Source organism: Rousettus aegyptiacus, unplaced genomic scaffold (genome assembly GCF_014176215.1).
Source record: "Rousettus aegyptiacus isolate mRouAeg1 unplaced genomic scaffold, mRouAeg1.p scaffold_m13_p_12, whole genome shotgun sequence".
NCBI lineage: Eukaryota > Metazoa > Chordata > Mammalia > Chiroptera > Pteropodidae > Rousettus > Rousettus aegyptiacus.
Window position 1 is genome coordinate 10,599,600 of NW_023416287.1, and position 26,661 is coordinate 10,626,260.

Genomic DNA, 26,661 nt, shown 5'->3' on the forward strand with positions numbered 1-26,661 from the left:
GTTTGATCCAGCCAATGGAGAGCGCCGGAGTGCTGTCACCATGCAACTGCTAGACCCACCTACCAGGGCACCACTACTGGGCGGCGGGAATCCTGCTCTGAGGGACGATTGGCTAGAAAGGCTGCTATTTAAACGAACCTGCAGCGGATTGGTGGCCTTTGGAAAACGCCAACCATTAAAGGGCATAGAAGAAGTCCACGTGGGATGAGCCCCTTTAGGTCAAATGCCTGGCAACCGGCTGGAACACCCTGCACGCCCTGCCACGATCCCTACTCCCAGGGGAATGGAGGTCTACAATCTTGCAGCGCCAGTACCTTTCCCTGTAACCGGAAACCCTTGCCCTTCCCCCTATCGTAGTGTGAGGGGAAAAATTGGAGGCTGATGGCAGATCTAGTAGTAGACTCCCTATTAGAAAACAGATTCATATGTTGCCTCTACATAATTTAGTGTTTTAACTTATAAAATGGGGGAAGTAAAAGGCTGCATTTCTCTTCTGGTTTGTCGTTACTCCCCCACCCACGCTCCCCACACCTCCGTGGTGCCATCCATCACATTCTGCTACTTTCGTACCTTAGTTGGGTGAAGATATAATAGGACAGGAAGTTTGGCAAGGTGTTCCCAGCTTCATCTCATAAAGCAAAATTTATGTGCATGGGGCAGTGGGACCTTCCTGGGTCTAACCTGGGAAGGGGGAAGCAGTACTTGGTCCTTTTTTCCTACACCAACTTCTTCTAGAGCCCTTGATGTTTTGTCGGCCCCCACAAGGCAGAACACACAGCAGGCTCACCATCTGTGTTTATTACAAACTGTTTAATTGCTTCTTATCCCAATAACTTTACAAATATAGAACCACATGCCAGTCTGGGGGTGCTCTGCAGTAAGTCACTACAAACTAGCCCAGGCACAGCTTAATGCTGCTGAGATCCATCTAGGAGCAGTCCTAGCCGTGGTCTCAGCCATCTGGGTAAGAGGGCCTTGGAGGAGGGCTGCCAAGTGTAGCCACAAGACCTGGCTTCAGGTCTGTGAAGGTGCTTCAGCACGATGCTCATTCTCTGTCCGTTGTGTCTCCATGTACTTTCGCATCTTCTCAACCATCCAGGAGGGCAGGACAAAGGATTTCAGCTCCTCTAACTTCAGGTCCAGGCATCCTCTGGAACAGACATCGAGGAGAAAAGTTGAAGCAAGAGAGGATGTAGGCCCAGGCTCATCCTGGGGGTTCCTATAAGGCCTGGGGGAGGGTAGAGGACAGACCTACTGGTTTTACCTGTAGTCATCGCTAGCGGCGAGGTCCCGGATGTCCTCCTCAATGAGGAGGTAAGCCTGGGGCAGGAGCAAAGGAGAGTGATCGTCACCTCTGATTCATTTCAGTTTAACTCAATAACACTTTATTAAACATCTGCTTAATGTGAGAGTAAGTAGGGAGAGACTGTCTGGAGAACACTTCCTTGAGACAATCTTTCACTCAAATAGAAACTTTATGGGCGGGGAAGTGGGGACTGGTGACTAATTTATAATCTCTTTCTCTTTTAAAAAAGGGCCCTGAAGTGGCTAATAACAAAATGACAAGAGTGCTAGCAAATATACGTGGAAACAGGAAATCAGGAGGAGGAAGCTTATATGTTAACTCTAGGAGCTAAAATAATTTAGTTTTGAACTTAGTGGCAGAAGAGAAAACTTGAGAAACTGCACTGCTGTCTAGTAACTGGGCTGTATTGTCCTGGGGCCTGCTTTGGCATAATGCCAAGGTCTGCAGTGGGAGAGAGTCATCTTGTGTGCTTACTATACAGGGGATGTTGTTCATCGCATGAGAAAGTCTTTTGTGGGAGACATTTCTTTCTAGTCTCAGGGTCAGGAATAGATGTATGTCCCTCGAGCAATTTGACTGTCTTCATCTTAAGGGCACTGTGAGTTATGTAACAGAACCGGTGTCCTTGAAAAGGGCCTAGAGCTGAATTTGTGAAAATCATTAAGTGCACTGGTCTCTCGGGACAGCAGTTAAACTTTTTGAAAACTAGTCTTCTTCATGGCTTCATTTTAGATCCTTTCCTTCCCCCCATTTCTTACTTATGTTATATTACATTTTATGTACCACTGGTAAGCTCCCTGAAATCTTTTTTGAAACAGGTATAGGTATAAATATAGTAAATAAAGGACAGCTTTCAATGCCAGACATGAGATGGCATACTGGTTTGCAAGGCCATTAGATTCTAATAGGAACAGTCCCAGCAGTGGAACTGAGTGAGTCCTCAGGTGGCGGGATGCTGCATGTGATGAACGAAATCCTCCATGATAGTTTTAGAACTTATGCAGCGATTATTTTCCTAAGGTTGTTGCTTGATATGAGCTGAGAACTCAAGGTGATTCTGGAAGGGGCTGCCAGGTACAGAAACAAGTTTTATCCCCTATTGACAAGGGGTGCTCCCTGGAGTACTGTGTTGAGAAACGATTTTATAACTTTCTGGTGGCAGTGTTGTGATTGATGAGTGAAATCTGCCAAGGGGCGCATGAGGGAAAATTATTATTGTGTGTCCAGTATCTGCCATTCATATGCACAGCTAATACAATCTCAATGCAAGGGATGATGTGGGGAGGTGGTGAGAGGGTGCTGTGCGGGAGCCCTAACACAGCGAAGGGAATCCAGGGATTATAGCCTGCTGTTCAGCATGAAGGAATGGTGAGTCCCCCTTCCCACATTCGTCAGGCTTTGAGAGCCTCTCAGATTTGGAGGCAGGCTGCCACCAATAGCCAGAACCCTGGGCCCTGGGCTGGGTGGGTCTTTGGCAGTGGCACATGGGAACAGTGCTTACCATCTTCCCCCCTGTTGCCCGCATGTGATGCTGCTCAGCCAGCCAGTGCTTGTCCTGGGGATCAGCTGCATACTGTGAGGGATGAAGTCACAGGGGAGACATCAGCCTAGTACAAGGGGCTTTTCTCATTTGATCCCAGAGCATGCTCTTGGCCCTTGAGTAGTTTTTACCAAGACCTTGTTCTAGCCTGGTAGATGTAGAGAGCTTACCATCTTCTTCAGAGCAAACACATCTGAGCCCAGGAAGCCAGGGCAGGGGACGCCATTCCCAGAGGTTTAGTTCACATCTAATCTCCACCCCCTTCCTTTGTCAAAACACAGTATCTCTGGCAACTTTTCAGACTGACGACTATTATTTTAGTGCTCTACTCTTCTTTGAAAAAATTATCTGAGGAAGCTTACAACACATTTGACTATTATGGTGACACTATTTCCTAAAACAAAAATCAGGACACTTCACAGTCCGAGGAAGGAAGGATAGAATCACAGTTAAGAATCTGGTTTTGCAATTAGACAACAAAGATTTAAAGTCTGGTTTCTGGCACTTATTAGATGGAGTAAAACTGGTCAATCACATTCTTGAGAATCAGTTTCTTCATATGTAAAACAGAGTATTTATACTTAAAGGGTTGTTAAGAATAAATGAAATAGTGCATAAAAAAGTGCTAAATATAGTATCAGACACAAAATAAGTACTCGATAAAGATAGGTTTTTATCACATAGACAGAAAATTTGAAATAGAGACCAAGGTGGGAAATTTGTATGGTTACTACTTTCGAGTTTAAATATTTCACTTCCCATGTAATATAAATATCAGTCAAAAATTCAAAAATTTAAAAGTGTGTACTTTCTGACCCAATAATCTTATTTCCAGGGATTTACCCTTTAGAATCACCCACATATGTCTGTGTATCACCATGCAAGGATGTCTGGTGCAGCATTGTTTATGATAGCAAAACTGCTGGAAAAAACTTAAATATCCTTGAATAGGGGAGTAATGAAATCAATGATGGAATATCTATTCTGAGAATTCTATACAGTTGTTAAAAATAAAATGATAGGCACTTACCTTAATAACATGGACACATCGCTAAGATATTATCCACCAGATTTATATGTTATATGTTATTAAGTTTCTACTTTTTCTGTAAAGGGTCAGTAAGTAAATACTTTAGGCTTTTCTAGTCACATACATCTGCCACATACTATTCATTTTTTTTAAAATCACCTTTTTAAAATGTAAAAATTCTTTAAAAATGTAAAAATGTTGGAGCTGGCCCACAGGCCATAGTTTACCCTGCAAATAATGTAAGCTCCATGAGGGCAAGGAGCATTATGTACCTGTTTTATGTACTGCTGTTATCTCTAGCACTTTGAGAATGCTCAGCACTCGGTAAATATTTGTTCAATGAATTGGTGAATTTTGGGGCGAAAAAATAAAATCAGAGAACAATATGTATGGTATAAATTCAATAACATTAAATATCACTAAAGGACAAGGAGGGGACTGACGGGTGCCACCATGTTGTTGGTAGTGGCCTACAGGGGAGAGTCAGAATCAAGCGTGACAAGGAACTTTGTGTTTTGTTCTCTATTAGCTTCTGTGTATTGTTTGAATCTTTTTAGAAGAATGGGTTTATTATGTTATTTTTATAACTTTAAAAAGTTAAAAAGTTAAAGAAAAATTTGAATAATGCCTTTATAAGGACAGAAACATGGGCAAAAGATATAATAGGCTGTTTACAAAAGAAGTAGATATAGATTCTAAATGAATGAAAAGATGCTTATTGTCACTGATAGAGAATCAAAAATCATTCCTATTTTATAGACGACAAAACAGGATCAGAAATGCAGGGCCACTTGCCCAAGGTCACATGCCTAGTAAGTAAAGGCACCAGGACTGAAACCATACTTGTAACTATTGTGCCACAGGAACAGAAGCAGGTCCAAGGGCATATTCCCTTGGGGGATGATGCGAGCAAGGCTCTTAAAGAACGTGGCACGTGGCAGAGATGAGGATGAGGGAGGAAGGAAACAGCTGGAGTGAAGGCACTAAGAGAGGAAAATGAAGAAGAAGCAAGTATGCAATTTGTGTAGGTGTTGTGAATCCCAAAATACAAGAAACAGGTCTGTCCTTCGAAGAACTTGAACTTGCCCAGAGTATAGCAGACAGAGCCCATGGTTCTGCGATCTCGGAAGGGCTGTGTAGTTCTGGGAAGGGAGCACCAAGTCTTGCGAATAGGTGCAAAAAATCATGTCTTGCACACGCATGTACTACTTCTTTGCTAATATGTTTGGATGCTTTTGTGACTGATAAAATACAAATTAATTCAAGAGGATGAATGAATTCATGACCCCTGCTCATCATTTTCTCAGAGTGGAGACTAAAGCACAGCTGCTCTCAGGAGTGGCGTCCCCTCTCTGAAGAGCTTGCTCCAGTCTCTTCATTTTATAGACAAATGAATAAAGGAGTGGTTAAGAACACAGGTTTTGCTGAGGACCCCTGGACTTGAATCTCGACTCACTACTTACCAGCTGGTAACTTTGAGCAAGTCGCTTAGCCTTTCTCAACCTGTTTTCTTTTAAGTTTGTAAAATAAAAATAACATTATCCATCTTAAAGGATAGTTCCATGACATAATATAAGTGTAGCATCTAAACCATATTTGGTACACAATAAACATACAAGGTAAATAGTTATTATTGGGACACAGGTGTTGAGTAAATTGCAAAAGGCTAAGCTCAAGGGCAGAGGGGCAATTAGAACCCAGATGTAGTGACTCCCAGATCAGCGTTTGTCCCAGGCTTCCTGTGCCATCTAGAGTTCCCATGCCACCTACTCCACTGCGACCGGCACGCCTAACTCCTAGCACTCACCTACCTTAAAGAGGTGCGGGTGCTTGATGTAGATTCTCCCTCTGGTGCCCCCCATCCCCAGTGCCCTGCAAAGTAACGGAGGAGTGGTAAGGATTCCAGCTGTTGCAGTCCTAGTGGTGGACTCCTGAACTTCCCCCTCCCTCAGCGCCAAAGCTCTTTGACTTACTTGTTGGCTCGAGATCCCAACACAAATGTGGTAGACTCATTCAGCCGAGCTGGGTCCCACTATGCAAAAAAAGAGAGGCTGGTGAGGGTGAGGTTTACCTGGTGGGCAGGATGGAAACACTCCTCCCCCTGCCTTCTACCACCACCGCCCTGTCCATTATTCAAAACACAGCTGATTCAAGAAACTGAGTACTTACAATACGCTAGGCCCTGTGCTAGACACTGGGAATAAAGAGACAAATAAGATAGTCTCTGTTCTCCAGGGGACCACAGATGCACGTACAGATAATTAGACCACCATGAGATGGGCAACGATATGGGTGAGTGCCAGGTGGGAGGGAGGTCAAAGGGGAGAGTACCCGGAAGGCTTCCTGGAACAGGTAATTTCCAAGTTGATTCTGAAAGGGTGAGCACAATTTGGACAGGGTGGAGGGGAGAAAGAAGGAGAAGCAGCGTGAATAAAGGCAGGTGAAAGCTGGCGTGGCATGCTGGAGAGACTACAAGCAATTCTGTGTTGCTAAGAGAGAATGCAAATTAGGGAGTGGTAATTAATGAGGCTGGAGAGAGAGGCTGAGAGGGGCTCAAGGCCAAGTACACTTTGTTCAGCAGTTTGCATTTTATTTATTCTGTAGGGGATAGGGGGAGTCGCTGAGGGCCTCTGAACAGGGAGAGCCTTGCTTTAAAAACAGCTCTCTTCCGCAATGTGGCTAATGGATCTCGAGCGGCAGACTGTAGGCAGGGAGGGCAGTTCAGAGGTTGTTGTAACAGAGTAGTTTTGAAAGAAGATGAGGGCCTGAGCTAGGATAGCAGTAAGGATGAGAGGAGGGAACAGCAACTGTGACCTATTTAGGAAGTAGAAGCTCCCAGAACTTGACTGAATAGAGAGAGAAGGAGGAAAGGAGGAGGCAAGGGGATGACGAAAGTAGTAAATGCAATAAGAAAGTCTTTGAGGAAAGATTCTGATTTTCATTTTGGGTATGCTGAGTTCGAAATGCTATAGAAATTCCAGGCAGGAAGGTCTAGAAGACAGTAAAAACTTTCTAGTTTTTAAACTAGAAAGAGAGTAGTGGGACGACCAAAAAGGTATGGCAACTTTAGCACACGCTGGTCCCTGGTCCCTGAAACCTTAAGAGTAAATGATTTTGATCGCTCAGAGAGAAATCAGGCAGAGAAGAGGGCCAAGGAGAGAATTCTAGGGAATACCTATTTATACTGGTCATTGCTGACAAAGAACTCTCAAAAGAGAGAAAGGATGTTTGGAGAGGAACGGTGAGAGCCAGGAGAACGCAGGACCGCCTGCGTTAAAGGAGCAGTTCTAGAAGAAAGCTGCGGTGAGAGAACAGAGGGCCCGCAAGACAAGTGGTGGCCCGTTTCTACTGGCCGCAGCCTCAACCGAGACAGTGGAGCTTTACTTACCTCACTGGGCTTCCTTATGATTTTAACTAAAGAACTATTCTATTGCTAAAAGAGCTTGCAAACAATTCTTCTGGTGTCAACGAACCTTGTGTTTGAGACTTAGCTCTCTATCACTTACCGGGTATGAGACTCTGAGCAAGTGTCTGAGCCTTAGTATATACTCAAGTGTATTAAGCGTATAAAATAACTAGATGAAATAATTTCTGCCCACAAGGGAGTTGGCAGGAAAGGAAGCTCCTCAACTTTAGAAGAGTAACGGAGTCTATTCATAAAGTTGCCACAAAGATTAAACAAGATAATCCACAAAAAGATTTAGGGCGGTGCCCATCACATATTAAGTCCTAAGTAAGCATTAGTGACAACTAGCTTTTACCGGAAGAAGGCTTCGGCAGATACTCAAGCCCTCTCTTTGTTTTGCCCCCAACTGCAATCATTACTTGGGATCCTTCAGGGAGACCAGCGTGGGGGTGCGGAGGAAGCGGGGATAGGGGAAAGGGCAAGATGGCTCTGGGATGGTGCGCACATACCCTTCACCACCCCCAGCCTCCTTCCCTCATGGTGGGCCCCAGAGTCTTGAATGAGTCTCCCTGGGATAGAGGTCACTGCCACGCTCACATAATCGTACCTTGGGGCCTTCTCGGCGAATTGGTTCACAGGATTTTGGCTTCCATCTGATTAGAAAGAAAGAAGAAAGGTGAATTCTTCAAGGTCAGGCCTAGGACTGGCAGGAAGCCCGCCGGTAGTGGCGGGAGTTCCTCACACTCTCATTTTAGCCTTGGGCGTACTTCTTTCTGGTTACTCATTAGAGGAGGGGCAAGGGGAGAAAAGCACTGGACTAGAAGCCATTTTAGAACTAGCTCTGATAGTACCTAGCCATACGGGCAAATCCAAGAACCTCTCTGAGTTGCAGGTCTCATCCGTCAAAAGGATATAACAACAGCAACTGCCCTATTGATCTTGTGTTAGTAAGGAATGAACTTGCTCAGGTAGGACACAAATCCAAGGCATGAGACCACTATTACTCCATCTCCTAAGCTAGTGGCTTCGAGCTATCCACATCTCTCTTAACCAGACCAGCATGGCTTTATCTGCTTCATATATTGGGCTTCCATATAAAGTATTGCTTACAAAAAAAAAAAAAAAAATTCTGTTGCTTCAAAAATCTTTGAAAATGACCGTCCTGGAAGCAACATAGTAGAGTTCTGCCCATTATTAGCTGGGCAAATAATTCTCTGAGTCTGTTTCCTTATCTGCAAAATTAATATTTTCATTAGAGGGTGGCCGAAGGATGAAAAAGCAAAGTATGTAAGGTGTTTAGACCAGTTATGGCCTATTAACATTCAATATATACTAACAACGAGAAAATGTCTGGTGTTTAATCAAGCTGGGCTTAACTGCTCTGGGGCACAAATCAGATAAAATCTCCTCCTCGCTGGCTTCTTTCCCTACCCCTTAAGCCTGGGTAACCCTTCTCCCTGGTGACTTCAGACGAATCTGATTTCTCTAGGCACAGAACTCTGGTCTCTTCCTCCAGGCCCGCTTCCTCCCCGCTCCTCCCTTTGGCTCTCTTGGTCCCTACTCACACCATGCCGGTGGCTGCCCGGTCATTTGACAGGATGTGTCCAGGAGGCCGTCCCTTCCTCTGCCATAAAGAACAGCTGTCAGAGGCCTGACCTTGTGGAAGCCCCACCCCACCCCATTAGCAGGTCAGGGTCACTGGTGGAGATGGTTTTCCAACGAGACCAAACGATGCTTGAGAGTGAGCAGGGAGAGTGAATGTTTTCGGGGTTCCTGTGTCTCATGCTAGAAAGGCCCAAGGGCGCACTGAGAAAGCCTGCCACCTTATTCCAGAGCCGTGAGGCCTTTTCCCAGTCAGAAAATGTGGAGATGGTACCTTTTTGGGAATGGGGCTTCCTCGATGGGCACATTCCTCCTCTACCTGTCGGCCACGCTGTAGGTAAAGGAAAGGGAGTCACTGGAAGACCAGTGCCTGGGCACTGCAGGTCCCCTGGGGTTGCAGAAGGCAGAGTCCCTGGACTACACCCTCTTGCTCCTTCTGAGACTGGCCCCAGAAACCTTCCTGGTATAACGGTATTTGGACCTGGTCCCACAAATGGGTGTTACATGGAACCTCCTGGGGCCCAGAGTTCAACTGCTCCCCAGTCTGAATGGTCTCCCCCACCAACACCGCAGGACACAGCACTCTGACCTTTATCCCTGGAAGCTCATGGGTCAATCTGGGTATAACTTTTTCTCCATCTGAAAACAGTAGTTTAGCCTGAAGGAAAAAGACCAAGTGTTAACAGTCGCCATTCTGGTGCATAAGCCTCTCGGCCTCCATTTTTATAGACGCAACTTCAAACTGGGTTAAAACTGTTTCGCGGTCAGCACGGAGACACTCAAGATATGTACGTAAGTAATTATGTATTTAAAAAAAACTTGAGTAATTAAAGACCATTGTTGAAAAATTAGAAAATGTAAATAAGCAAAAAAAAAAAAAAAAAATCAAATCTGAAATCTCAATATCCACAGAATACAGTTACCATTTCATTGTAAATTCTTCCTCACTTTTTTCCATGTAAATATATACTATATATTTTTCTAACTAAATCCATTGATATACTACACAGTCCTTAGAAAGCTGTTTCTTTCATTTCATAAATACTGGATGCCTCGTATTTAAGTGCTGGGGACGCAGCAGGAAATTGCAGGAGTAAGGTGCTGGCTCCTGTGCAGCCTGTATTCTGTAGGCAATTTGGATAATAAGCAAATAAATAAACATAAACTAGGTGATTTTGGATCATCAGAAATGCTCTGAAGAAAAACACTCCAGGCAGATGTGACAGTAAATCTCCGGGGAGCAGGGGCTACTTGAAGCAGGTCATCACAGAAGGCCTCGCTGAGAAGGTGGCCTCTGAGCTGAGATGTGGAGAAGGAGCCACTATTAGTAAAGCTGAGAAGCGTGTCAGCAGCAGGAAGAAGCACAAAAGCTCTAAAGTGGGAAGAGATGTGGCTCATTTGAAGAAAAATACAGTCTGGCAAGTAATTGGCAGGAGAGAGTGGTACGCAAGGAGTGTGGGGAGGACGGCAGGGGCCTCGCAGGCCTATGGAGACTTGGGACCACGTGACGTCTCGGGGCAGCATTTGATGGCCCTCAGCACTGCTTCCTTCTGGTCTGGAAACGCTTTTCTACTGGCCCCTGTGGCCACATTTCCCTGGCCGCTCTTTCTCAGCTTTCTTTGCTGGCTCATCCTCCTCAGTCTGGTTCTTTTCATCCATCCTCCCTCATTAGCTATTCTATCTGCTCTCATCTACGCTCACAGCTTCAATCAACATCTATAAATTGATGACTCTGTAACTTTTTATCTTCAGTTGTAGCTTCCCCTTTGAGCTCCAGATTCATAATAGTCTGCCCCATGTCCATGAGTGGATGTCCCAAATAAGCTAAGCCCAAAATTAAACTCATGATCTTCTCCAAAAGTTATCCCTGTTCAGTGAAGAGTGCATGAGTCTCAATGTATAATCGTTCACGTTTTTGCTAATTCACACCTGTATGCCTAACTAGGATGTAAGTTCTACAAGAGCAGTAACTCAGCTTGTTCGTTTGTTCACTCAGTCAGTCTGTCAGTTGGTTGGTTGGTTGGTCGATTGGTCGGTCGGTCAGTCAGTCATTCAATAAACACTTAGTGTACATATAGTAAGAGTTATATTCAAGTGCTAAGAATACAGCAGTGAATAAGATCACCTCAACTCTTATAAAACTGAAGATTTTAGCAGAGGTGGGGTAGGAGGGAGGCAGAGAATAAACAAATGAACCATTAATAATTTCAGATCAAAATGAATAATAGACATAAACGAGAGAGGTGATAGAGAGTAATTGGAGAAAGGGAAGGCCTCTCTGATGAGGTGATATGCAAGCTAAACCTGAAGAAAAGGAGGAGCCAGTTATGTAGAGTTAAGGGTACAGCATGCCAGGCAGTGAGAGCAGCAAGTGCAAAGGCCCTGAGTTGGTGCTGGAGGAGAAAGGAGCCCAGTATGGTTACAATATAGTCAGTAGGGGGAGGTGGGATGAGATGAAGTTAAAGAAGAGGCAGGAGCCAGTCCGTGTAGGGCTCTGTGGGTCATGGAAATGCATCGAGGTTTCATTCTGCTTGAGAAGGATAATCACTGAGAAGTTTTAATGAAGAGGAGAGTAAGACAATCTGATTCATCTTTAAGAAGATGGGTCTGGCTGCTGGGAGAATGGGTTGGAGAAAGGCAAATGTGGAAGTGGCTCAGGCTGAGATATATATCTGAGAACCATCAGCAGTTACATTTTTAGGCATCAAAGCCACAGGACTGTACGAAACCACCGAGAATGAGAGTGAGTCACAGGAGTCTGAGCATTGAACTCAGGATTGCACCAATAGTCAGAGGTCATGTAGTTAGAGGTGGAGAAGATGAGCTGGCCCAGGATGTTGAGGGGGAGTGACCACCAAGACTGGAGCCAAGAGAGAAGCAGTCTAAGAAACATGACATGATCTACTCCGACAGATGACACCAAGAAGCTGAGTAAGCTTTCACTGACAGCATGGAGTTCTGCCCCTTCAAAGCTGACGTCCAGACCCTGATCTTGCTCTTTCTGAGGCTATGCCCGAGTAGCTGACCAACCAGCCTTCCAGAAGATGTTACTCTCTCATCTCATGACAATTACCCTTATAGGACCGAACTCAAAGCAGCCCTTGTGGTTCTGATTATGAAGAAATTTCCATCTCTGATAGCTATTGGCTTTACAGTCAAGCACAGAATCTGGGTGATGCTGACACTTCCTATTAATAACAGCAGTTGACACATGCAAATAGATTCACTACTCTCTTGGGAACACAGCCATTTATAGACCTGATGTCATGCCTCCTGACCACACCCTGAGAGGCAAGGAGGCAGAAATGGTGAGTCCCTGTGATGCCAAAAGGGCTGTGACTACTTGAAAGATCAAGTCACAAGCACCTGCAGAGATGAGATGGACCTTAGCTACTCTAACTCTTGCTTTCATCTGTAAACTAAGAATTAAAACATGTCTTCTGCACAAGGTTTCTTCTGAGACGTCAAGGAACAAATGCATGTGATATCATCCATCACAGTGCCTGGCATATAGTAACTATTTCCCTTCCTTTCTGTGAGCAACACTGCTAAGCCCTGTCTGGATGTAAGTAGTTTGTAAGCTCAGTATTACCACTAATGATCAGATCACATGTCTAGTGGAGCCCTGAGGGCTAAATCCAGTGCCTATATCTCCTGTCCCCTTTGGTCTCACCTGTTCCAGGCAGCTCCGACAGGCCTCCTGGATCAGCTGCTCTGCATCCACTTCTTCCCCAACGTTGTCTCGCACGTTCAGTGCTGCCTTCTGGAAGAACTAGGGGGAAGTACAATAGAGGAAAGGTCAGAAGTCCTGCTAATTTGCATCGACTTGAAGAAAACTGAATATGAAAGAGAAGCTTTTCTCCCACCCTTGTACAGAAGGGAAAACTGATTATGAGCGTGGTTTTGAGATCGGACAGATTTAGATTCATATCCCCGTCTCTGCTTCCCTACTCTATCCGCATTTGAGGAGGATAATCATGGAGGTGACCAAAGAATGGTCATTACAGCACTAATGTGTAAACAGTGCCAAATCGAAGAATAACGTAAATGTCCAGGTATAACTTAGATTATGATATAGCCATGCCATGAAGTAATATGGAAATGTTAAAAATCACAGTAAGGATGTATAGGAGAATATATTTTTGACATAAAAGGTATTCATGGTATACTGCCAAGTGAAGGAAGTGAGTTGTAAAATATTTTGGCATTGTATGAGCCTATTTATGTAAAATAGCAAAAAGCAAACACAGAGACAAAGGAACTGTAAGAATATATATTAAAGTACCGGCAGCAATATCATGGATGATTGCTTTTTAAAATCTATATTCTCTCAATTTTTATAGTGTACATGTACTACTTCTGTAGAAGAAAAAAAGAATGCCAGTGCCTAGGTGAATAGGCCAGGGTCGGCCTGAGAAAACCCAGAAACAGAAAGTCCTGATTGAATCTGACTTTGCCCAAGCCAAACATCTATGACATGGGCGCAGTGAGACCTGGCAAGGGCCCCAGGATTTCAGCAGCTCCAACTGGCTGGGGAAAGGAAGGTAGAAGTTTCCTCCACTGGTTATAAGAGGGAGACCTTGAGCCTGAGAACACTGAAGGACGAGGTAATGTGAAGCCCCAAATCAAGGCATTGAGAACATACTCATAAGTGTCCAAGTGGTGGCTCTAGAACTAAGTGTCAGTTCTCTCTGGCATATGGAAGAATTCTGGAACCTATAACCAACGCTCCTACCCTGGGAGATAACCACGGGGATGTACTGTCATTTTATATTTCTCGGGTCAAATGCCTTCGTTAACATCAAACCAAGGAGAAGAGTATGAAAGTGCTGACTTAGAGACCTTAAGAGTTTAGGAGGAAAGTGCTTCAGGCCTAATTAAATAGTATGAGTAAGCGAGTTTGACTTTAAAACAAAAACTAAATTAATACCGGTGATCAATACTGATTATTGGCTAAACGGAAGCTAGTTAAAATAATCTGGACATTTTACATCAACCTGTGAGGTAATCAGTGCAATGAATATACCTCACAGGTATATGAAGCTACCACTGGACCTGGGAATGAAATCCAGTGATGAATAAAAGGCATTCTCAAACACTACTGATAGAAATGCAAAATGGCATAACCTCTCTGGAGGGAAATCATCTCAAGGGAAAGGTATGTAATCCCTTTTACCTACCAATTCCCTCTCTATGAATTTATCCCCCAGAAAGGCTCTCACAAGTGAACCAAAGAAATATATTCGAAGCGTTCAACGTAGCACTGTCTGTAATAGAGAAAAACTGGCAACAACCAAATATCCTAGGGACCAGCTAATCAACCTATGGTGCGACCATTCGACAGACCTGGGGCGGGGTCTGATCACAGTGGGTCATGTACGCCATGTTAAGGAATCTGGATTTTACCCAGAAGACAACGGGAAGACACTGACAGATATTAAACAGGGGAATGACACCATTGGACTTACATGTTAGGGATCACTGGCAGCTGCCTGGAGGGTGGGTTGAAAGAGGGAGAGAATAGAGGCAGTTAGGGATTATAGCAGGAGCCTGAGTGAGACATAATGAAGGCCTGACCAAAGCAGAGGCGAGGAAGAAGGGTGTAATCGACAGATCATGCAGTGGAGCACACGTGACGCCGCAACTGGATAGAGAAGATGAAGCAGGCGGTGTCCCTGGGTTTTGGTTTCTAAGTAACTGATGGTCCTATTCAAACTTAACGTGTCCAAAACTGAGTTCCTGATTTCCCCTGCCTGTTCCCCTCTTTCTCATGTCAAGCCAATGGCAAACTCTATCTTTCTAGTTGTCTAGGGCAAATAACTTGGGAGTCATTCTCTTTTTCTTTCACCCTGTGCATCTGAATCATTGGCAAATCCTGTTGCTGCCTTTAAAATACATACAGAATCTGACCCTATCCCGACATCTTCATTGCTAACAGCCAAGCCAGTTTCAACTCAAGCCTCCTAACTGGTCCTCCTGCAGTCTATTCTCTATGCAGCAGTCAGAGTGACTCTTTGTTCACTGCTATATCCCCTGTGCCCAGAATAGTGCCTGTCAGCAAACACTTCTTGAATGAATGAACAAACACAAGAGGAGGAGGTTTGGGAATAAAAATAAAGAGTTCTGTTCAGAATATTCTGGGTTTGAAGTATTCATGGGGAATTCAGGTAGAACCATGTAGATGTTTATTACAGTCCCAGACACAAATTTTAAATAATAACAATGGTAATATTAGTAAAACAAGTAATAAAAACAGTTGTTATGTTCCAAGCACAGTTCTGAGCACATTACACTTAAATCATTTTACCTTCACGATAGCCTGGCAAAAGAGGTATTCGAATTACTCGCTAAGAGGGAAAAAAGTTCATGGGGGTTCAGAATTGGAAAGCTTTAGATATCTGTGTGTATTATAGCAAGCCAGGAAGATTGTGATGCAGCAAAGGACTGCCAATGAGTCTCCCTCCCTGTTAATGGTTTATCTTTGTATCCCTCTCACCTTCATGTACTTGTTGAAGACAGTCTGGATCTCCTCATTGATGCTAGGCTGCAGGACAGCTCGGAGGAGGTCCATGGAGATGGAAGGATCTGTGAAACTGCATTCAGGAGAAAGACAGTCAGGGGGCATGGGCCAAATAGATCCTTTCTAGTCTGCCCAGCCTATTATTGACAATGGATCCTTTAATGACAATAATATATAGCTTTTCCAGAAAACTAGCAATGTGCTGAGGTTCTGTGCAAACCACATAAATGCATGGCTTTATTTCATTCTCATAACTCTATGAAATGGGCATTATTTTAAAAGTGTTTTATGGAGTGTAACACATACAGAAAATTCTGTACACTTTAATAGTTTTAGTGAAGATCCATTTAATTGGCTCTCTCCCCTTTTATTATTATTATTTGATAATAATGTTATTTATTATTCATTATTACTGAAAGGTAATAGTACCCTGTGGATACTATTAGCCACATTTTTCTTAACCTCCATGCTACTCTGCCTCTTTAGAACCCTCAAACATGGAGCCAATGAGTGGTAGGGAATTTAGGTGTTGTTTAATCCCTCATTTTGTACATGAGTTCAGAGGAGGAAGTGACTTGCTCAAGGGCACATACTTATAGACTCTGGGTCTCCTCTTTCCTAGTCCAGTGCTCTTTCTACAGGCTAAGGATCGCTTCTCAGCCTCGTGCAATGGGGACCCCCAAGCTGCCTTCCAAACCAATGCCTGGGAGCTAAAGCCCAGGTCAGCCTTACCTTGTTGTCATCTGCGAGCGACGGCCCCTTCGCTGCACCTGCCGGTGCTTTATCATTATGTTCCAAGGGTTCTGTGGGGACCAAGGGAGCAGATGTCATCGAGGTCCGTGACACTCAGGTGGAGGTGGAGGGTGGGTATGAAGTTAAACTTAGACAGCCCTGCTTCTCGGGTGCATTCACCATCTCTCTCGCCTTGGGGTCTGGGGTACAGCAGTGGCTGGAAGGCTCTGCCAGGGAAGGGAAACTCAAGGAAAGTTTCCAGCCTCAAAAGTCTTGACCCCACCTTTTCCAGGAACGGCTGGAGGAAGGGAACCAGTGTTTACTGAGTGCCTACTCTGTGACAGACCATGTCTGGGCGCTTTACCCGCATTTACATCCCATCCCCACAAACACCTTATGAGGCAGGTACTAATCATCTCCGTTTTACAGAATAGGAACTGGAGCTCAGGGGGTTGACAGGACCGGCCCAAGTCACCTAGCTAGGAAGGCGGCACCAGAATGTGAATCCAGGTCGTCGGACTGCGAAAACGCCAACCCCCTCAGCAGCACCAGCCGCCGCGTTCTCTCGCCCGCGGGCCAGGGTCCCGGGAGCCCGAGGCCCCGCCGGCCCGAGCCCAGGCCCGGCCCGGCCTCCCTGGGGGCGCCCTCACCGTGAGAACCAGCTGCCCCGCTGCGCCCGCGTCTCCCAGCTCGAGGCCGCCCCGCTCTGCCCCGCCGGGTCCCCGCGGCTGCTCGGCGTCGCCAGTGGCCCCCATGGCGCCCCCGACCCTTACAACTTCAGCCCGACTCTGCCACCGGCCGGAAAGTGGCCACTTGACGTCATTGGAGCGCGCCGGCCGCCGGCCCGGAAGCACGACACGGCGACCTGCGCAGTTACCATGGGAACCAAACCGCCGCGTCTCTTCGGAGTCCGGGACGCGTAGAGGCTTTGAGTGAGGGGGTGGTTGTCGCTCCCTCCGGGGAGGGGCGGCGTCGCAGGTGTGGACGTGGACCCGGGGCGTTCAGTCAAGGACTGTTCTCCGGCTGGAGAAGTGCGGGACAGGGGGAGGGGAGCAGGTTTCCAGGGCCTGGGGTCGGGGTGCTGAGAGGGGAGCGTTTCGTACAGCGGCGCCTGCAGTTCGGTCTTTGAAAACTGCTGACGATTTTAATATGCCGGGTACTCGGCGCTCGAAATCGGAGTGGGCCTAATGCGGGGACCCAGAAACCCAATAACAGGAGGTCCGGCCCTAACACCCACCGGATCTCTCCAGGCCTCGACCCCAGAGCTGCCTCTTGTGCCTGAAGGCATCAGAATGAAGGTTGGGACTTGGACCGTGGATTCCCCGAGCCCCAGGGAGCTGGGCTTCTCTCCCCAGACGTGATTCTGGGATGGGCCGGGGATGCAGGGGTTTAACAGCTGTGGCGTTACCCGGAGCTCTCTTTAGCTCCGCCTTAGAGGTAAGACGGCCCTGAATAGAATTGGATCGATTTATGGGTGGTAGAGAAAGTTACTTTCCCCTCTAGTCACAGTATAAGGTAGTAGTAGAAAGTGCATGCGTTTTGCAGTTAAAAAGATCTGTGTTCAAATTCAGTATGATATGGTGATTAAAGAACTATGGAATTGGACTGCCTACCTTTGTTCGACCACTTAATAGCATGTGACCCACGGGTCTTTCTGTGCCTCAGTTTCCTCATCTGTAGAATGGGGATAACAGCACCTAACTCATAGGGTTGCAGTGAGGATTGAGTAAATTCACGTAAAGCACATAAAACTGTGGCACAGATAAAACCTGAAACAATGCTATCTGTCATTGCTATTATTAAATCCCAGCAACTACCACGTACAAGCTTTATGACCTTGGGCAATTTTTCTCAGCCCCTCTGAACCACTTTTCTTACCTCTGTAAGATTATTGTGAAGATTAAAATAAATAATGTATACAAAGCACATATTAGGTCAACAAATATCAATCATCTCCATGCTCCTTGAAAACAATCAGCCTTAAAACAATAAGGCAACTTCCTGGCACCAAACTCTTTGGTGCTATTAAGGAAGTTTTTACCTTGAGCCTTAAATGGTCTTCAACCTTTAACCTCACTGGACACTATCATGGCTGACAAAAGTTATAAGCAGAGAAATAAAAGTAGAGCAAGAAGAGATAAATAAGAGGAGTATACATGGTTTAGACTACTTGAGTCATAGTAACTGTTCTTTTGGGTTCTGCGAACTCACCTTTATACAATCCAAGAACAGCCTGTGTGGGCAAGAGGGACAAAAATGTAGGTTTTTGGTGCATTTGTATTAGTTCTGAACAAACTCAAATATGGCTTTTCTGTAGCTTTTTGATAGTTTCTAAGTAGCCCGTTCCAATCTGTTTTCTAGGTTGCTAGGATGAACAGGATGAGCCACAGGGTGTTTTATTAGCTTTGGTTATTTTCATATTAAGTCATACCTCTTGTCCTTGCCTCTGTCATTTCACTGCAGCTGCGCCCTTCCAAGGCCCTTTAGGGCTCTCTTTGATCCTTTGTTCAGTGGCCATCCCTCCATTTCCCCAGGTTCCTCATCATTGTCCAGGGATGTTGCGTATATTGCATCATAGAGTTTGATCGCCACCATCACATGTGCCCTTTGGTAGTGCCAGGAATTTTTCCATGCACCAGCAACCAGTCATTCTTCTCCCTGTTAGGAGAAGCCATCCTTGGGGACTATTGCGAAAGGGAAGACTTTGGGGCTGGGTTTAGGCCAGTCTCCTAGTCGCCTTCCCTGCTTTACTATACTCTGGCCAAAGTGCACCGAGCTGAGCTCTCATCTCAACTCTCAGCATCCTCATCATGTTGAGCTGCCTCTTCCTCCTGAAGGCACTTCTTGCCCTTGGGTCCCTGACATCCTGGGTGACTGCAGGAGAACATGGTGAGCTATCGTTTGGGATCCCTGGCAAACAGTAACAGAAAGTGACTAGAGAAGTCATCCCCTTCCTTCTCCCAGAGTGAGGGGCCTCATTTGTGGAGATGGTCATCTCTCTAGGATGGGAGTGAATGCATAGAGTCTCTGGACAGCCAGGGTAGGTCCGCCTGGTTTTCATTACCCTCTTTGGACAAGGAGATTGGATTTCCAGTCTGGCTTTCCCCTAGAGTTCCTTAAATAAGAACAGGAGCACCCAACATCCCCTCCCCGCCTCTGCACAATGGCTGGTCCTGTAGTGGGGTGTGTGTGTGTGTGTGTCTGTGTGTGTGTGTGTGTGTGTGTGTGTGTGGTTTTTTGGGGTGGAGGGGAAAGTGTTTAGGAGTATTTGGAGAGACTGAAAGTCCTCAAAGTACATTTGGCTTTCATTCCCCATTTTTTGAGGCCCGATCGGTCACCCCAACCTTGTGTGATATCTTTCACAGTGAAAGAAGGAGAATGCCCTCCTAATAAGAACCCGTGCGAAGATCTGTGTCAGGGGGATGAATCGTGTCCAGCTGGGCAGAAGTGCTGCAGCACACACTGTGGTCGGGTCTGCCGAGGAGGCATTCCCAAGGGTATGTTGGCACGAGGGGCAAAATCCAAGTGTGCTTTCTGACCTTGCCTCCGGGCTAGAAAGACCCAGAGAGCTTCCTACCTCCTAGACTGGCTCTTGAAATCTAGGTCTCCTAGAGCACCTTTCCTTTCCCCTTTTGGGATCTCTTCTCCTTTAGTCACTAAGTGTCCCCAGTTCTTTGCCTTCTATCAGGAAGAACACAGGATTGATTATCTCTGCCTTTTACTATGAGCTCAGGGTTCCTGCGAAGGCTGGAGGGCAGAGCTGCAAAGGGAAGCCTGTTTGAGATGGTGAAGGGTGTAGACCCTAGAGCCAGGCAGACCTTTATAAGCCTTAAAAGAGCCTTAAGTAGCTCTTTTTAAGTGTGAAGTTTTTAAGCCTTAATTTCCTCATCTGTAAAATGGGGACAATTGTTTGTGCCTCATAGAATCATTGAGGGCCAAATGAGCAGTACCCAAGTGAGAGGTTCCTGGCACCAGGTAAATTTGGTAAATGCGAGCTATTATTCTTGGCATCATCATTGCTTCTGCTTTAGCACCAGGGTCAAGAGTCCTAAATGAGGCTCAGGGCTCCCTTCCTCTGATTTTCCCATCTGCTAGGCCTCTGGGTGTCATCGGGCACCATTTTTCTTTTTTTGTAGCTGTCTCCCTTTTTGCTACAGGGAGGAAAGGAGATTGTCCTAGCCTTCGAAAACAGACCTGTCTTAAAAGGTGCATCACCGATGAGACATGTCCAGGTGTAAAGAAATGCTGCACATTTGGCTGCAACAAGAGCTGTGTGGTCCCCGTGTCTAAACAGAAGCTGGGTAAGAAACTCTGCCCCGTTCCTCGTGGTCTGCTCAGCCCGCTCGTTTCTTTCTCAGATACACTCTTGCCATCTTGTTGTCGGTTTTACTTTACTCTGAAAAACAGTAAGTGCCTCCTATATTCTGAGACCTTTTCTAAGAAACGATTTGCAAAGGGGACCCAAGCCATGATGGTTTGTGATGTGTGGCCTAGGCAGGCAGAGGAGGCCACAATAAGGGAAACCTTGGGGTATCCTTATTTTCAGACAGATTTGAAAGCTGTTGCATAATTTCCAATTCCTGTTGTCAGTTGCAGTATTCTCTTTTAAAATCTTAGCTTGAGAATCTGCAAAGACATAGCAAAAGAGAATCTTGATACCTATGCAAGGCAACGCACATTTCCTATTCACTTCTGAGACTCTGTGTCCCCTCTGTCCACATGAGGGATGGCCGTCTCCTGTTGGAAATGGGTCCTGTTTTATTTTGATGCTAGTGGAGAGGTGTTTGAAAGATTTCTTCTCTGTCTTGCAGGATCCTCATGACGAAAATTCTCAATTTACACATCATTCTTTTAACAAGTATTTATTGATCTAGTAATGATTTCTGGGTATACTGTGGTGAGCAGAGTGGATCCAGTCTCTGTCTTCATGGAGCTCGTAGACTGGTGGGGGAGAAAGAGGCTTAACGAATAAGCATGCAAATAAATATATAATTTCAAACCATAACAAGGACACGGAGGAAAATTAAAGGGAGCTGAGAGAATAACGGTGGACCCACTTTAGATCGGGTGGTCAAAGAAAGCCTCTCTGAAGTGTCTGAGGTGGTGACATTTAACCTGAGACTTGGAGTTGAAGTCGGCCAGGAGAAGGGTGTGATGAACATTCCAGGAAGAGAGAAGCAAGCACATAAGTATTACGCTGAGAAACTGAAAGAAAGCTAGTGGTTAGAATAGAGACGGGGAGGGATTGATTCCAGGTGAGGAGAGGGTCCAGGGAGGTGGCGGTGGGAATGGAGAAAGGCGACACAGTTGAGAGAATATGGAGGTAGAAGTGACAGGGCTCTATGGCCTATTCCTTGCCTCCTACCTCATCCCTGAGAGGCCCTGAAAAGGCGCTAGAAATTGATGATGGGTCTCCTGTGGCTATCTCTCGTCTCTCTCTTGTTTCACGATTTCCATGGTTCCTTTTGCTTGCTGCGCTTCCAAATATATTTTATCATTATATCGTCTACCCCCGCCCCCCACCACCAAATACCGAGACTGCTTTTATTGGAGAGGTGTTAGGTACAGACATTAACTTAGGGAGAACTGACATTTTTATAATGTCGAATCTTTATGTCGTCTCATTGTCCAAGTGTGTTTGGTGCATTTCAGCGTTTTTTTTTTTTTTTTTTTAATTTTAAAGTATTTCTTGATAAGTTAATGCCTAGGTTATTTAATGATCTTCTTTGCTATCTCAAATGGGGTCTTCCATTATGTCTTTCGTTATTACTTTCTAAAGGAACTGGAACCATTCTCTTATTTGAATACACGTGGCAGTGAACATTCTGTTACAGTAGATTTAGGTTCAGGCCTGAGGCTCACCAGCTGCTGGCCAGGGAGTTCCTGGTCAAGACTCTTCTGCTTCTCTGAGCCTCAGTTCCTTTCACTGTCAAACAGAAAGAATAAATCTCAGAGGTGGTCGTAATGATTGGAAGTATGTAAAGTGTTTGGCCCTCATCGTACATTAGCTCCCTTCCTCTCACCTCCTAAGGTGGTCTTTGCCAGGAGTACAGTCTCTAACCATCGAGAATCAGGATCATTTTCTCCTCCCCTGATCGCTTCTTCTCTGAGACCCAGAAACTCCATGACATGTGACCGCCTCTCTTTCCTTCCAGCCAGACCTCCCCAGATAGCAGGCACCGTCCTGTGTCCAGTGGGTTGTCTGTGCCTGGCTTAGGCAGTTCTCTTGGGCAGCCTGCCCACGAGAGAGAATAGAGGGTTGTACTCCTTGCCAGGACTCTTGACTCTCAGTTCTGGAACCAGAGCCTGGGAATCTGTCTTAGGCAGGTTACCCACTGCCAGCTCGTAGGGCCTGGTACAATCTGCCCAGTGTTTGAAGCCGATGGCTGAATTGCGGGGGCTGAGGACGAGGCTGGCACCCTGGCAAGGCACCTTTGTGAGCTGCTCTGGGCCCCAGCCAGCCCAGATGGGGCTTCCCCTGTCCTTGGAGCCAGACTAGTGATCTCTGCACATCTCTTGTTGCCCACTGGCTGACTGGGGCGCCTAGTCTGGTGGGTGGCAGTATTGGCTGCTGTTCGTAGTTACAGTTCCGGTCCCAGAGGAGGGCTGGACACTCACCTAATGGCACTGGTTGCTCCACGCAGCCCCACAGGAAGCTCTCCTTCCTGGGCTGTGGATGACTCCTGCCTTCCCTAAGTTCTGACATAGTCAGGGGTTTACCGTGGCTTGTGCTGCTCTGTTCAGTAGGGTGGAGGGACAGTCAGGTGGCCTGCGGGGCACAGAGCAGATGCTAGGACCTGTTCCCGTGAGGCAGTTCTGGTCTGAGCATGAGTCTGATACCTGGCTCTTCTGCTTGCTTCCTGTGAGGCCTTGGGCAGGCCTTTCATCTCTCCCAACCTCATTTTTGTCATCTGTAAAATGGAGATATGGACATTAACCTCATAGAGTGATAACGCAGTGTCTCAGTCTGTTTGGGCTGCTGTAACAGCATACCGTAAACCGGGTGGCATGTAAACAGCAGACATTTATTTCTCACACTTTTGGAAGCTGGAAAGTGCAAGGTCAAGGTGCCAGCAGAGTCAGGTCTGGTGACGGCCATCTCTTTAACTGTGGCCTCGCACTACAGAAGGGCAATAAGGGCGTAATATTCATGAGGGCTCCGCTCTCATGACCTAATCACTTCCAAAGGCTCCACCTCCAAACCCCCTCATGCTGGGGATTAGGTTTTAATATATAATTTTTGGGGGGGAAGTGGGACATAAACATTCTGCCTGTATCATGCAGTTTAGAAGAAATACATCTAAAAAGCCTATACGAAAGCTGCCAAACGATGTTGAATAGCTCACATAGTCACGCCCCGCACCTCTGTGTTCAGGTGCCCTCCCCGCCTGACTGAAGTGTGACCTGTCTGTTCATCCACTTATTCACTTACGGGTTACATAGCGAGTGTCTCCCCCACCTTGCACGTGGGCATCTCACGGTGAGCCAGGCAGCCATGGTCCTTGTTCTCATAAGACAAAAAATAATCATCGACAAATAATAATAACCACGTCGTGGCGAGTGCTACGAAGGAGAAGAAGAGAGTGTCATTTGAACTCGGAGAAGGAGAAGGAGCTGGCCGTGGGGCGGGGTGCCGTGGAGAGGGAACTGCAGAGGCAAAGGCCGTGAGGTGGGGAAGAGCCCGCTGCTTCTCAGGAAGTGAAAAGAGGGGGTCAGTGCGGTTGGAAAAAGGAGGAGGAGGAGGCGGGTGGTGGTTCCAGTTGGGGCAGAGTCCAGACTTTGGGGGGGGGTCTGCAGGGCGCTCTCTGGGGCTTTGTCGTCGGTGCAGTGGGAGGCCTTGGGAGGGGCTTATGACAGCAGGAGAGGCCAGGTCCAGTTTTCATTTGAAAAGTACCACTCTGCCGCTGTGTGAAGACTGGACGGGACGAGTGGAGAAGACGGCAGGCCAGCGAAGGGGCCGTTGTGGCAGGCTGGGCGAGAGGTGACCACGGCTGAGACCGGGGTGGTGACAGCGCAGACGTAGAGAAGTGGCAGACGTGCAGCACTCGTGAGGGCCCAGTTGGTAGGACTCGGTGAAGGAGTAGGCGGCCGTGAGTGTGAGGGAGAGGGACTGTCGAGAATGGGGCCGAGGTGTCTGGCCTGGGCGGGTGGGTGGGGGTGCTCCTCACTGAGAAGGGGACACGTGGCGAGGAGGACGTTTTGAAGCGAAGATTCAGATGACGGCCGAAGAGTTGTCTCCATTGGCCACCTCATAGCCTCCCTCTCACCAGATGACTTGGCCGCCCCGTCCCTGGCGACCCTCTGTTTTGCTTATTACAACATACGCCCTTTGCATGGACTGATGCCCTGGGCTCCCTGTGTGTTTGGATGACCTCTTCCCGAAAACTCGCTGCTGGGGATTTGGATTTTGAGAGTGTTCCCAACACACCAACTGACAAGACGGGTGGGCACCAGGCAGAGGGGGCCCCCGTGACCAGCCCCATATGAACACACCTCGAGTCCAACGTGCTTCCCCGTGTTGTCGTGCGTCCGTGTGACTCATGGGAGAGGACCCTTGGAATCTGGTGGCTGCTTTCTTCTGGGCTTTGCCTCACGTACCTTTTCCCTGTGATGAGTTTGCCTCCTATGCTTTGCTGTATAAATCAGAGCCGCGAGTATGAGATGCCGAGTCCTGGGAGCGCTAGCGAGTCAGTGAACCCCAGGGCGGGCCTGGGGCTCCCAACACACCGGCGTGTTTGTACGTTTTCCTAAAGAACCACCGACTGTAGGGTCTTCTCTCTTGGCAGAACCGAGCTGGGCAAGTCCAGTCCCAGCACTCATCGATTTGTTTTGGGGTGATCCTTGCAGAGTGCAGGGGATCGTAGCGATGTGGTTTAAAGGGCGCCCCTAGAGCTGGGGACGTGGGGCCCGCTTCTGCCACCATTGACCTCAGGCCAATCCCTCCCCCTTCCTGGATGTCTGTCTGTCTGTCTGTCTGTCTGTCTGCAAGAGAAGCGGAGTACATTCAATGGCTCGGAGGGCCCTTCTTGGCTTAAGAAGTTTTGGAATTTCACTTCTCTGTCAGCCACTGTCTTTGTCCCTGAGACCAGGGTTAGAGACCAGACCCCTCCTCTCTTCCAGTAGCAGAGTGCTCCTGGCCCTGGTCACTTCAGGGCCAAACTCAGCAAAATGATGAACTCTCGGAAGTGTGCTTGTCTAGGTGCCCCCTTTCCAGCTAGGGCTCGTGGTATAAGTCCGTGAGAAGTTTATGTTGCCGGGTGTTTTCTACCAGAGAGAATTATTACGCTGAGCTTTCTCAGCCATGGCTAAAAGGCTTTGTTCTTTGTTAAATGGATTTTAGTGTTTGTCAAGTGGGCGGGGGGCCGTGGGGAGGTACATATGGCGGTTATAGTGACCATATTTTTTGAATAAAAAATCAGGATGTGCAGTTTTGATGTGATCTGACCATGACATGGACTATTTGAAAGGTGGGGGCCGCTCGGGAAAATCCGAGGCTGCAGGGTTATTATACCTCGATTGTTTAGCCGTGCTCGTTGCCCTTGGAGGCCAACACTTGCTGCTTCCGCCATGGCAGACTTTCTGGAGCCGGCTGTACACAGCCCCACTCGCTTGTCCCTGCGCACGGGCGCCGGGCCAGTCCTGCTTTGGTTTTTCTACAAAGCCTTTAACTGCCTGTCGCTTTTTTTTTTTTTTTCCATTTAAAAGTCTTGAAGTAAACACTGAGACGAATGAGTCACGGCAAGTCGGTTTGGTTTGGATGTGGCTTCGCCGGGTGTGCCTGCTCCCAGGGACCTGGCCCGGGGGCCTGGCCCGGCGCCTGCGTGTTTTCAGGATGGCGTAGCGGAAAGAGCGCTTCACCGCCAGTCGAGAGGCTGGGGTTTGTCCCGTTTCCCCGCCGGCTCACTCTGGAGCCCTGGGCAAGCGCCTTCTCCTCTCCGCCCTTCCCTGCCTTCGCAGGGGCAGGGGTGGGGCACACCAGGAGTGCGCGGCTGTTCACAGCAGGAAGTTAACCAAACGGGTTCAGTTTTTTCACATGATGAGACGTCTCCAAGTAGGCGAAGTAGGTGAAGTAGGCGCAGGGGCTGGGGTGGTGGCTTCGCGATGTGAACAAGGACAGGCCCGTTTCTCTCTTTACAGTCCTGGGCAGTCCTTGACTTTGTCCTCATGCTCGTTGCCTCCTGGAAGGCTGCTCTCCCTCCCCGTGCTGTCTGTCTTGGCCCCTAAAGATGAGGGGCCGTTTGCAAGGTGTGTTCCCTGTGTCAGGAGTGCGGAAGTTTTCCCGGCTTGTCTTAGTTTGTAGTCACTCCCTAGGTCCGAGGGAATGTGGGGAAGCAAATCATTGTAGCTGGCAGGGCTCACTGCCTCTCAGAACAAACCAGGGGTTCTGTTAACCAGGGTCTCGGTGATCTATTGCTGCACAGAAACCACCCCCCCCAAACTTAGTGGCTTGAAATAATTACCGTTTATTCCTTCTCGCAGTTGTGTGGGTTGGCTGGGCTCAGTGGGCAGTTCTTATGCCCGCCCG

At 47.2% G+C, this 26,661-nt stretch overlaps 2 protein-coding genes across 3 annotated transcripts in view; one reads left to right on the forward strand and one right to left on the reverse strand.

The window, feature by feature from the left end:
* Positions 1 to 781: 781 nt before the first annotated feature.
* Positions 782 to 16,942, reverse strand: DNTTIP1 (deoxynucleotidyltransferase terminal interacting protein 1). 2 transcript variants are annotated; one of them, XM_016152376.2, is made up of 13 exons: positions 16,787 to 16,942; positions 16,137 to 16,207; positions 15,381 to 15,477; positions 12,558 to 12,656; positions 9,474 to 9,542; positions 9,159 to 9,215; positions 8,848 to 8,906; positions 7,890 to 7,935; positions 5,850 to 5,908; positions 5,688 to 5,748; positions 2,808 to 2,879; positions 1,265 to 1,320; positions 782 to 1,150 (listed from the first exon to the last, which is right to left on the reverse strand). In XM_016152376.2, exons 1-13 carry the CDS (start codon positions 16,889 to 16,891, stop codon positions 1,015 to 1,017), a joined length of 987 nt encoding a protein of 328 aa, XP_016007862.1. In that variant the 5' UTR covers positions 16,892 to 16,942; the 3' UTR covers positions 782 to 1,014. The 2 variants fall into 2 exon arrangements, with proteins under 2 accessions (XP_016007862.1, XP_036085244.1); XM_036229351.1 differs by having other exon boundaries at positions 16,137 to 16,434; positions 16,787 to 16,862.
* A 78-nt stretch (positions 16,943 to 17,020) lies between these two features.
* WFDC3 (WAP four-disulfide core domain 3) overlaps positions 17,021 to 26,661 on the forward strand; it is a 37,941-nt gene continuing 28,300 nt past the window's right edge. Inside the window, exons 1-4 of the mRNA XM_036229353.1 lie at positions 17,021 to 17,573; positions 18,802 to 19,025; positions 19,502 to 19,633; positions 20,294 to 20,437. Coding sequence (XP_036085246.1) covers positions 18,947 to 19,025; positions 19,502 to 19,633; positions 20,294 to 20,437 — 355 coding nt within the window. The 5' untranslated portion in view covers positions 17,021 to 17,573; positions 18,802 to 18,946. The remainder of the gene's footprint in view (positions 17,574 to 18,801; positions 19,026 to 19,501; positions 19,634 to 20,293; positions 20,438 to 26,661) is intronic.